General features: G+C 42.8%; 1 protein-coding gene across 2 annotated transcripts in view; it reads left to right on the forward strand.

Annotated features, from left to right (window-relative positions):
• Positions 1-12,500, forward strand: part of zeb1b (zinc finger E-box binding homeobox 1b) — a 49,946-nt gene that overhangs the window by 8,463 nt on the left and 28,983 nt on the right. The window contains exon 2 of one of the 2 annotated variants that reach the window (XM_030774357.1): positions 2,591-2,602. The exons of the other annotated variant lie outside the window; for it this stretch is intronic. Within the exon in view, the coding sequence (XP_030630217.1) occupies positions 2,591-2,602 (12 nt within the window). The remainder of the gene's footprint in view (positions 1-2,590; positions 2,603-12,500) is intronic. 2 annotated transcript variants of the gene reach the window in all.

The following is a 12,500-nucleotide window of genomic DNA, read 5'->3' on the forward strand; positions in this document are numbered from 1 at the left end:
GTGAGAGCTTGTGCCAGGATGAGCCGTTGGCTCACACTTATCAGTACGGCCTTTGTTCCTTATCTTCACCTGCCTGCCACGAGGAAAGTCTTTCTCCTCCCTCCAAAAATCCCTCACAATCTCCTCTAGCTCTTTTGTAACTGAACCAGTTTTTCAAACGAACGTCTCCCTCCAGGATTAAAATGTACTCGGCCGCTCTTGACTTTGCCTTTTGCTTGGCTTTGTTTTTGTTTTGTTTTGTTTGTTTCTTCTTTTTTTTTTTTTTAATCGTGCATTCAAAATTCAGGTTTTGATCACGTTTAATTCCGTCCCAGCGGCTCAGGAGGTTAGCATCAGATCACACAGTGACCATCCTTAAAATGCTCTGACAGCCCAGAAATGGTCCTTGCATTCTTTCCTTTAAAGAGAAACAAAAGAAAAAGCAGACTGTGTGTTAAACAGCACAAGGCTCTGCTGTGAGTCGTGGCGATGAGATGATGTATCAAAGTGATGGATGAAATGTCATGATTACTGTGAGTAGGAGGGAGAGGTGTGGAGAGTAACAGCGTGCCTTGTGCTGTACCGTGTTTGGACTCTGTGTGGGAGATATGTATGTGTTTGTGTTTGTGTGTGTGCGTGTGCGTGTGCGTGTGCGTGTGTGTTTGTGTCTGTGTGTAAGGAAGAAAGAGATTCGGTTAAGATATGGCTTTAATAATCCCTCATCTCTCCCTGTCTCTTTGACCTCTGCAGTCCCTGTCTGTCTCTGTGTGTGTGTGTGTGTGTGTGTTTGTGTGCGTGAGAGAAGGAGAGACTGTATGTGCGTGCGAGTTCGAGAGACAGATTGAGAAATTGAGACGGAGAAGGAGAGAGAAATAGAGAACACTGAAGGAATATTTCTCTTGTTGTTCTCTACCACATCTGTTAATATTCCCCTTTGGTTTAGCACAGTGGTGAACTCCTTAGGGGGAAGCGTGTGTTCCTGTCTTTCTCATGATGGATGTGTTTGTGAAGCATTTTGTAAACTGTTTGTTCCTGGTGACATAGCACCCCATATGTTACTCTCAGTCCTGCAGGATACCACAGAAGTCATTTATCTAGATGCTAAACACCAAGTAAAGAATTTCACATCTCTGTGAGTAGTAATTAGGTGAGTAAATGTGCATTTGACTGACTTAGAATGAGGAGGTATTAAACGTGTAATTTCTTTACGTAACCTACTTCAGGTGCCTACAAAGAGCCTGCTCTCTCTCTCTCTCTCTCTCTTTCTCGCTCTCTCTCTCTATCTCTGTCTCTCTCTCAGTCTGTCCTGTCTCATACACAGGTGAAAGTTGCCTTGTCTCGTCCTGACTCAGAGGTTGTTCACAGGTATTTGCAGTTAACACAGAGAGTGACCTTGCCTGGTTTACTTTGACAGGGGGACTTATGTCGGGGGTGGGGTGCTTACTGAACTTGACTCTTACACGACAAAGAAATGTTGCAATAGATGCCTATCTGGGGGAGGGGGAGTTTGTCAGGAAGTGGGTTTTAAAGTGTTTGCTGACTAAGTCTGATCATGATCAATTCTACCTCAGATTAAGCTCCACATAGAATAAGTTTCCCATTAAGGTGTCATGGTTGATATCTTCACAGGCAATGGAACAGAGAAGTCTGTTAGTAGTTATGACAAAATAATTACTCATGAATGCTAGCTCACCAAGAGACATGGTTCATGTTTTCAGCTGACCTGTGTGTGTGTGTGTGTGTGTGTGTGTGTGTGTGTGTTTTTGCCAGAGCCTAATGATATGTAGTAAATCTAGCCTGCCAAAATACACGGAGGTACTAAAGTCCACCTGTCCTGATGTCTGGGGGCACACTCAGGTGTTTGCAGTAAAAATAAACAGTGGCCTTGTCTTGTTCACCTGAGTGGAGGTGTTTACATGGAGCGCGTCACAGGGGCAGGGGAAAGGAACTGAACTTGAGACCAAACATAACAAATACATCATGACCAAACTTAACCGAAACATTGTTCAGAATTATGATTGTTAATAGTTGTTCCTTTAAAGCTGTTGGTAATAAGCTTGTGTTTGTCAGCTGGGCTCTCTTTTTAGCCATTCATCTGGATTTTCAAGCTGACATTTTGTTCAGTTATAACAAACGATAACGCTTAATGATAGTTTGAACCAGATGGTTTCTCCTTAGTAAGTGTTTGCTTGTGTTTTGGTTTTGTCTGTTGTTTTATCATAGTGTGTTTGTGTTGAGGATAGGCCTGTCTCATTTGGTCCCTGTGGTTCATCAGGTAGCAGCAAATCTCATAGCAACCAACGTTTTCTCAGTGCTATCCTAACATTCTTAATCTCACTATATCCCAAAATGTTTTCTTTGAGCGCTCATGTACAGCATTCAGAATCCCTGAACACGTTCACACACTAAACGTTTTTTTTACCGTTCCTTTCCTCCCTGAATACCATGGCAACGTTTTTGCACGTTCCTCCAACACTCTTGGAACCTGGCAGATGCGTCCAAACAGAACAGGTGCTGTGGCCTCACTGAAATTCCACTATGTCTCATAAATAACTGAGAGTGAAAGAGAGAAGAAGAAGAAGAAGAGAGAGAGAGAGAGAGAGAGAGAGAGAGAAAGAAGAGAGTCAGATGCTGAGGTGATAGTGAGGAAGGAGAAAAGTAAGAAAGACACCGTGTCGTTGGAAAAGACAGATAGAGGGTGTGGTAGCAGGGAAGAGGCAGAGAAAGAGAAATGTGCATGAAAGAGTGGAGTGTTTTAAAGCTTCTCAGAGCTCTGGGAATTGGTGTTGTATTAGGGTGTGTCTCATGTCCAATATGTCGTACTAAGATTACCAAGGGGAGAGATATTAGGACCATATGGAGACTGTGGGAACATCCAATATAGGTAAAAGCAGCCAGAGCGATAGTCAGAGCCATGCAAACTCTACTCATACAAGCACAATAAGATCAAACTGAAAACTCACATTTCAGTGTCGAAATGTGAAAAACAGCCCACGCAGCTTCTATGAAAGTACAGATTAACAGTCGAGTTTTTGAGCTCATGAAGCAATTAAAATAAATTACGATTTGCAAAGAAAACCCATCACATTATTGCATGTGCGTTTTGTGCCTCATAATCCTGAAGTGTGCTAGTGTATGACACATTAGGTGATATGACTTAGATCACAGAAAGGTCTTTTTAAAACAAAACTCTAGTTTGGCTAATGGAACCAGTGGAGAGAGAGAGAGAGAGAGAGAGAGAGAGACTAAAAGAGCATAAAAGAGGGTTTGTGAATTTCTCCATTTGTTTGAAAACAAAATGGATTCACAGTTTGACTAATGGATGTCGTAGAGACGAAATCATGGGCAGAGAAGAGGGCTGCATTAAAGTTGAAGTGTGTGTGTCTGTGTGTGTGTGTGTGTGTGTGTGTGTGTGAAGGGGGGGCATTGTTCTACTCCCTCCGATTTCTTAATTACGTAAAAGATAACAGGGTGACTGTGTTAATTGCAACGTTAAAAACCAATGGCATTGCTGCTGAAGGAGGGTCTCAGAAAGTAGCCGCGTGATAATGAAGGCGTTGAACATTAATCAAGTCCGATTTTGTCTCGACCGATGGCCCTCCACGCGTATAAAGTGGTGAATTCAATTAATATTGCATTCACTCCTTTACTGGCCAGAACAGTTTACAACAGGCTTGTTTGAGAGGACATTTAATTAGACAAAAAAGTTTGTTTGTATAAGATAACTTCATCTTAAATTACTTTTATCCGTCAATCTATCAGTCGCTTTTTTGTCAAACCAGTAATTTTGGTACTTTGTCAGGAAACAGAAACTCATGTGGGTGAAGATAATTCTTCAGATCTGTCTGACATTAATGGCTATGCTTCAGTGTTTACCACTACGATATCAAAATGGCAAAGTAGGCTTATTCATGCGGTGACTCAGTGTACAGAGAGAAACATTTATTCAAATCTTACCATCTCATCTGTATAAATATCTTTTTTTTTTCACAACCTTGGACGAAGTTGCTTTTACTATATGAATGTTAGAGGAGTGTTCACAGTCCAACCCAATTCAGTGACCCACATCTTTTCCAAACAAAACCAGGAAGAGCAAGAGAGATTACAACCCAGGATACACTGCCCTGAGGTCCTGCCCCAGAAAAAAAACAAGGAAGTGTGTATCATGATCAGCACCTCCTGACTAATTTAGCCTGCAGTGCAATATGTGGGGAACTACATATGAAAATAGAGGCTGAGAGAATGATTATGACTCAGCTTCTTCAGTAATAACTCCTCTCTTCACTGTGGAATGAAGCCGTCTAATACGATTTTGGTTCTGAAAATTCAGACTGATTATGTCTTGATGGTTCAGTCACAGATGTACAGTGTACTACCTTCCACTGAAAGCACTACACCAATACGACATCACAGTAGAGGAAACATGAGCACAAACGCTTTGAAGATGGAGTTCACTTAAGGGGCTCTCAGACCAAACAGTTCTAGGGACTCATTTGAGAGGAACTACCCACTGGGGAGCTCCCCTGAGAACTACATACCTTCAAGGGCTTTTTTTTCTGTTTGCATTCACAGCACCAGGAGGAATGCTGAAGTGACATAAGCCGGCCGATGGTTGGTATAGCGACGTCACCTCTGTGAACTGTTGTTTACACCGCTTTTACATGTTTTTTTCAAAATGGCGGTTGCAATCAACGTGTACTTGCGTCTGGACCAATCACCATACACTTATGTGACTTATGGTTCCTGTTCTGCTGGGAGAGTACCTACCCTGAAGTAGAAGTTAACCAAGTCCCTCAAAACAGCATTCTAAGAACAATGATCGTACTGAGTTCCTGTAGTGTGGACACACGAAAAAGGGGGTACTTCCTGCGCCAGTTCTAAGAAGTATGAAAAAGTTCCTCCAGTCTCAGAGTTTTGAGGAGGCTGAGTAGATTGAAAGGTTCAAGTCTTTAAACTAAATTAATATTCTAAAACAGATATACTCTGTAAATTTTTGGCGTTTGTAATAGTAGCACAAGGACATAAAACTGTCAGGCTTTGTATTCTGCAGGATTCTAATATTTTTTGTAATCCATTTATATGGGTGCTCTATTAAGATTAGCTACTTAATCTCTTCTAAAATGAGTCTTGATGCGTAAACAAGGAAAACATTTTCAATTATTTAATTCTTCAATCAGTTAAGCAAACAAACTATTGTTTGTTTTTCAAATACCCAAGCACACACATGCGTGCCCACACACACACACACACACAAACACACACTCACACACACACACCTTGTCACAAACCCTTAAAAAGCGCATCTACGTTCACTCTCTAAATGTTCCCTTCAATTTTGTCCTCATTGATTTCAATCATGTGCTGTTCACACACACACACACACACACACACACACACACACACACACTGAATGGAAGACTGAGACACCGACAGCGACGCTCCGTGCATGTCAACAACTCCCAGCGGCCCACCATTGGCCTTTGTGTTGTGTTCACTGACTGCACTCATTCACAGACAGTGGCCCGCCTGCCCAAAGTCACTAAATAAAGCTCATTCATAGGCACAGAGAGCCTGGCTCTGTGCATGGCTGCCACTGACTGTGCCCCTGCCAGCGCTTCACATGTCCCTGCCTGGCATCCGCTTGTCTGCCTCAAACTGCCAGCTCACGCAGCCGTCCCGTTGGCCTCCTCCATGAGGTTGTTAATAGGCTGAGTCTTTGTCTTTTGTATGAGCGAGGATGATCAGTAATCACTGAACGATTGACCTCTTTTGTAAGCAGAAAAACCGTTTACCCAGGAATCCGCGGTACAAATCATATGGTCTTTTTGATTACCACAACCTAATTTACGATTCTTCACAGCGTAACATCAAGCAAAGTATTTTATAACCCACACTGAGTTCACGAACCAGTTTTTTGGGTTGTAAGCAGTTTATATCAGTCATCCGTGTTTTACCAAATAGACACGTTGCCATGCCTCCAGATGCACAAACGGGTAAATAATGTGGTTGAACTTTAATACCATAATTCCTTAGCCTGCGACGCTGGCCTTAAAATGCTGGCGGAGTCAGGAGTGTCCCTTCCTGTAGAGATAGGTTCTTTTTTAACCCTCTGATCTGATAGGGAAGCTAAGCTGACTTCCTGCAGATAGGGTTCTCGTTGTGTGAGGGAGAGAGGGTGCCGTATAAGACATAGAGATGCAAAGAAAGAAAATAAAAACCGAACACTTGAAAGGATGGAGAGAAATGGTAGAGATAGGTTGGGAGAAGAAAGAGCGTGAGAGTAGAAGAAAAGAAGACGACAGTTGACTGGAGGAGGAAAAGGAAAAGGAGGGGTGGATGCTCCCATGAGATAACCGTGTGAGTCTCACATGGTCAGCGTGTGTTTGTGTGTGTGTGTGTGTGTGTGTGTGTGTGTGTGTGTATGTGAGAGATCTGGTTTGTGCACGCATTCCTGACCTCCACCTGAATTCTGACCTGAGTGTGAACCACACACACACACACACACACAAACTCATATGTAGTCTTAGGTATAAACCATACTGCATTTTGTCCTTAAGTAAATGGGATGAATAAAGGGAAAGGGAAAATGAAAGATCATTAATAAATGACAGAAAATTTGGTTTGTGCAGGTTAAACAGAATAAATGTACTGTTTCCTTTTGCATCTTCAACTGCACATTTACTTGTTTTCCCCTGAACATACAACATTCACACACTCACAGCCCAGAGACGCAAAGTAGTATGGTTAAATTCACGTAAAAATATTATGAATGGAAACAATCGCGCCGTCCAGAATTGAATTATTTTGGTCTTAACAACTCGGGTCTGCTTTGATAATGATGGTGATTAGGCTTGTCGTTTACCAAATTGAAATCTCTTTTGAGCCGGAGAAAGTCTGGCATTGAGCTAAGCACTGAGACCAGACTGTACTTAGCCTTTAATTCACATGGCTAGACCAGCCTGTCTGTCCTCTTCTTCATGTATCATTTAGAGCTACACTCTCTCTCTCTCTCTCCTAATCTAATCACTGCCTAATAAATCTATTAAATCAGAGGGAATCTCTTTAGCCCCTCAGACGCTGTGGATGGCTAGACATTTATGGACGCAGCTCTGAAACCCAAGGAATGCTGCCCTCCATCTTTCATTCTCTTCTCGTCTCTGCTGTCTTTTCATCCAGTGACGCGGCATCTCGTGGTGTTTTTTTTTATTATTATTATTATTAATCAGTCTTTATTAGGTGGCAGACTCTCATATCTGCTTTATTTTCCACCCACAGAACAGAGCCCTTCAGTGGCGACTCTGTTCAGTTGATGTTAAGCTCTTCTCATCTGATGTTTCATGATCAGTTTGACTATTGACTTTGACTCATTTCCTTGAGGCAAACTGTTATACCTCGTTATGGCATCAGCTGATTTGTGTGTCATTTGAAGGCTTTCAAACCAATAGTGTGGCCAGTGTTTTCTTATGCCTAACAGCAGGACATTTTGAAATGTGACTCAGTAATATTTGCCTTTTATAGGCCTATTTGCTTATGATGTGAACATTTTCTGCTGTCGCATTTAGAGACAGATTCAGTGTGACAAACCGACAGTGTTATGCAGTTACCCACTGTACACATATACATGAACAGATGCAGTTCTTACATGGAGTCAGTGGCTGGGATGACCCACCATTGCTCAGATTAACCCTCAGTAACTCCGCTTGTGATGGTGATCTGTTGCTGAAGCTGGTTGTTAATACAGAAATACTGTGTTTGATTTGCTGTTTGCCGAGCGGCTCTCTGCAGGAGTGCTGGATTAGCGAGCACAGACCTTCTGGATTTAGTGCGCACTGGAGTCAGTGATTGATGCTTTGCTACAGCCTGCGTGTAGAGGATGATCTGTGGCCCAGCGAACAGCTTTTAGCCCCCCCTCCACACACACACACACACACACACACAAACACACACATGCGGACCACCTGAAGTAAAGGAGAGAGGGAGAGAAATTGTCCATCCACATGATGATTGTCACATTGTTAATCTCTATTGTTATGGCTGATCTCTTGATGCATGTCTGCCCCTTCCCCCAAATACTCATAACATCTGCACGCGCGCGTGCGCATGCACACACACACACACACACACACACACACACACACACACACACACACACACACAAAGATACATACACAAACAAAGTGCAGTCATACGCACGCACACTCACGTCCGCACACAAACACAAATACAAAGCACTGACATCCTGTGTTAAAGTGAAAAAGTCAATAGTGAACTGAAGCATATGAGATTCTCTCTCCTCCATACACAAACCCCGTGCAGTACGCTGAGTGTGAGGCGAGATAGTAAACTTGTTCACATCAGAAGCCTTGCTCCCCACTGTCACATGGTTTGAACAGGAAATCAGGATAATGGCTCCAATCATGCTGATTCAATCAGACCTGCTCCAAATGTTTAAGAGCCACATGGTCCATTCACCGAGATTAGGAACAGGAAACCCTGTTCCTGATCTCCAGTACCATCTAAAGCTTTACCTTTCCTTTAGACATGTTTACTACACTCCACTTATCTCCTTTATGAATAACACAGTAATAAACATATTAAAGCATAATGTAATCTTCATCTGTACTTCTGTAATATTACATGAAGTGGTTGACATCTGTAGTGGAGTTGGCAGTTGTGTAAAGCATTTTCTCCTCTCATATTGCATTCATCAGCCTTATATAAAGCCAGTTTTGTTTTTTTTTATCTGCACTTAAATAGCAGGGTGATTAGAGGAGCTCTATCGCTCCATTTTCTGACTGAAATACCTCCACATTGGATAGTCAGCACAACCCCTTGACCCAAGAAAAGAAGGCTTAAGGCCTAGCTCTGTGTGTCTGTGTGTGTGTGTGTGTGTGTGTGTGTGTATGTGTGTGTGTGTTCGTGTGTTTATGTGTGCATATGTACGCGCGCGTGCGTGTGTATCTTTATTTGTGTCAGTGTTTCTTTGTCTCTGGATGTGAGAGGGTGTAGGAGCGTAGGTTTTGTACTTCAGGATCCATTTCCTGCACAGGGGAAAAAAAAAAAAAGAAGTAGGAGAGATGTATTTATAAGTCCAGTTTCCTCATGCTGAGGACTGTCTGTGTTCCCCACCTCAGTTTCTTGTTCTTTCATTCTTTCTCTCACTCTTTTCCCTCTTTATGAGAGCTGTGGGATGTTGCCATGAATGAAATGAGGACAAATGTGAAGTATTTGTGTCAGTCAAGAGTATGATAGAGTATGTTTATGTTTGTATGCAGTTAACATGGATTTCACGTGTCCTTTGTGATTCTCCCAAGGGTGTCTCAGTAATGGGGAAAGGTAGAAAAGAAAGAGAGAGAGAGAGAATATTGAGCTTTTTAATCATCTCTTTGTCTGTCGTTCTCAGACTCGATTAATGAGTTCCATGCTCATGTAAAAACCTACAAGCTAAACTGTCAGTTGCTCATCTTCATGTATATCCCTTAAAGAGTGAGAGAGAGAGAGAGAGAGAGAGAGAGAGAGAGTGTAAAACGGATCAGCTTTAAAGAGATCTAAAGACATCATTGTGATAGTACTCAGCAGAAGCTGGAAAAGAAAAGATTCAGATCTTCTGTCTTCTGCTCCTCTTGGAAAGAATCATTAAACCCAAAGAAAAATCCATTTACTTCAAGTTTCAATTTGGTTTGACCATTCCTCTGTGGTTTATGCTTGACATCGCAGTGCTTCAATTTAGATTTGTGTGTGTGTGTGTGTGTGTGTGTGTGTGTGTGTGTGTGTTTATGCATCTCTATTCACATGGATAGAATATCAACCTTCTTCTTCTAAACCATGTAGTCTACCCAGTCAACATCCATGTGCAGACAACCACCATACACACAGACACATAAACAAACACACACACACACACACACACACACTCACTCAGGAAAGGCATCAAGAAAAATCGCCATGTCCGGGGACACAGCACAGGAAATCAGGGTTGTCGTGGAAACACGACTGTATTGATTAGGTGGTCATCACTCAGCTCATGCACCTTAGAGGTCGCGGCACAACTGTTCCTCTGTTTCTCCTTCTCTTTTGCTCTTTCTCAATCTCTGTCTCTTCTTTCTTCTCTGTTTATCTGCCAGTCTCTGTTTCTCTCCCAGTCTCTTCTGACTGTTATGCAAATGAATAGAGATCACACTGTCTTTTACCCTCCTCTCTCTCTCTCTCTCTCTCTCTCTCCCACTAACCCATACATAGATTGTTTCTGCACTGTTTGTGTGGACGTATAAGACATGCTGTTTTTCTTGTCTAATTGTTCTGAATGCTAGAAGAGGTGCCCTGTTTTGACTGTTGAGTGAACTGTCTGTTCACAGGGAGAGTTTTATATCTTTTCCACTGAATTGCAGTCTGCAGACTTCCTTGGAATAGTGTTTCCCATCATATATTCTCCACCCTTTCTTACCGCCATCACTGACTCTTTTCTTTCCTTCACACCCTCATCTATTCCTTCATCTGCCCTCCTCCGTAATTAATCTTCATTAATCTTCAGTTGATGAAGTCACACTCATAGAGGCCTTGTGGTTTGGATCTCCTCTCTGTTGGACAGGAAGTGGCTGCAGTTTCTGCCATCAATGATTACTCCTCACTTGAACGTATTAAATATCTTATTTTAGGCTTCAGTGTCATGTCACAATAGGCTAAATACTTTTTGCTTACAGTTGCTATCTTCTGTCAAGGGGCGGATTGCTATTTGAATTTTCTAGTTTAACACTACGCTTTTCAGTGACATAAGTATGATAGTGTGCGTATCTGTTGTTGCGCATGTGTTTGGGTTTCAGCGCCATGAGAGGGCACAGAACGCATCTCAGGAGATTACCTTTTCGTGTTGTCGTTACACGTTTGCATGTTTTCTGAGTCAGATGTCGCGGAGTCGGTTTTGTTGACTTTGCAGTGTCATGAAATGACAGTGACTCTTTCTCTTATGAAGGTGCTTTGTTGGAAATCCCCTGTGACATATTACACTGTACACTCACTGTGTCTCTGCAGCAAACTGTCTCATTATGTTCTGAGGAGTCAACTCGATAAGCCTGACTCTTTGTCAAATACACAACTAAAGGACTGAGTTCAGCTGTAGCTGAACTGCATTACCAGGGAGTGATGTGTAAGTGTGTGTGTGTGTGTGTGTGTGTCCTGAAAGCATTAGGTGTGCAGACACACTCCCTCAGGGCTAGAGGGAGCAGTCATTCCAATGTCGCGGGAACAGACAAGGGGCCTGATTTTTCAGACGTCCTGGAGCACATCAATTAGTGGCACACACCTCCGACCCTCAGTGTGAGTGTGTCAGAATGCCAGTGTGTGTTAACCTGCACTGCTTGTCACTGTTAGACAGCTACCACCGTAGCATTTACATAACCCTGTGGAAGATTCTTGGAGATTGACGTGTGTGTGTGTGTGTGTGTGTGTGTGTGTGTGTGTGTGTGTGTGCGTGTGCGTGTGCGTGTGCAGTGCAGTACACTTCTTTTGGAGCCCTCTCTCTCTCTGTGAGTTCCTCTAAAGGACTGGGTTCTCTATGGAATGTAAACACAGGAGAGCTAAATAAAGTGCCATTGAAATGGACTGGTGTGTGTGCGTGTGTGTGCGTGTGTGTTGAGTGTGTGTGTGTGTGTGTCAGACCGGACATCTCCGGGGACAAATTTGTGTGCTAGAGATATGACGTAAAGCTTTGCTCTGAGTCTGAACCTTTGGGGCACAGGAACAGTCTCATACTCCCTGTTGATGTTTGTTTGTTTGGGGGCACAAGACCGCTTGATGTTTTATCCAAATGTGCCTATCGCGGGGCCACTTGAGCTGTGTTTTTCTCCCCATTCGATTCTAACTGTACCTGGCCTCTGTACCATACAGCTGATAAATGACAGGACACAAAAATAGCCCCCGTGAACAGGTTTTCAATGGAATAACAAAGGAAAAGAAGAATATGACACAGTAAAATTCCCGAATGTTAAACAGATGGTGAATGTCACATCACAAAGAATGAAAGAAAAACTGCACAGGTCAGACAGAGTTTGACAGGAAGTTGTGGTCTGTATTGCCAAGGTCACGACCCTCGGAAGTAGATTACCTCAGATTTGGCTGGAAGTAGTTCAGCTATTGTCAGTCTATCACGAGAGAAGAACAAGATTACTCCCTTTCTCTCTCTCTCTCTCTCTCTCTCTCTCTCTCTCTCTCTCTCTCTCTCTCTGTACGTGTGTGATATTGCGTGTGATGGCGTGATTCTCAGGAGAATCAAACAAAGACAGTGCTCTTGCCGCCTGACCCAAAATAAAGAGTGTGTGTGTTGGCTGTCGCTAGGTATATTGAGTCAGGATCCTCGTTGTTTAAATAGCTCTGTAAAACTGCTCCATCCTTCTCTCTCTGTCTATCTCTGTCTCTCTGGCGATGTTTTGCTTTGTCACTGTTTCTACCAGTCCATATACACACGCGTGTTAGATTTTCACCTGATTCCTGTGTCACAAGCACTTACTGGCAGACTGGTACCAAGG

Source organism: Chanos chanos, chromosome 5, assembly GCF_902362185.1.
Source record: "Chanos chanos chromosome 5, fChaCha1.1, whole genome shotgun sequence".
Lineage (NCBI taxonomy): Eukaryota > Metazoa > Chordata > Actinopteri > Gonorynchiformes > Chanidae > Chanos > Chanos chanos.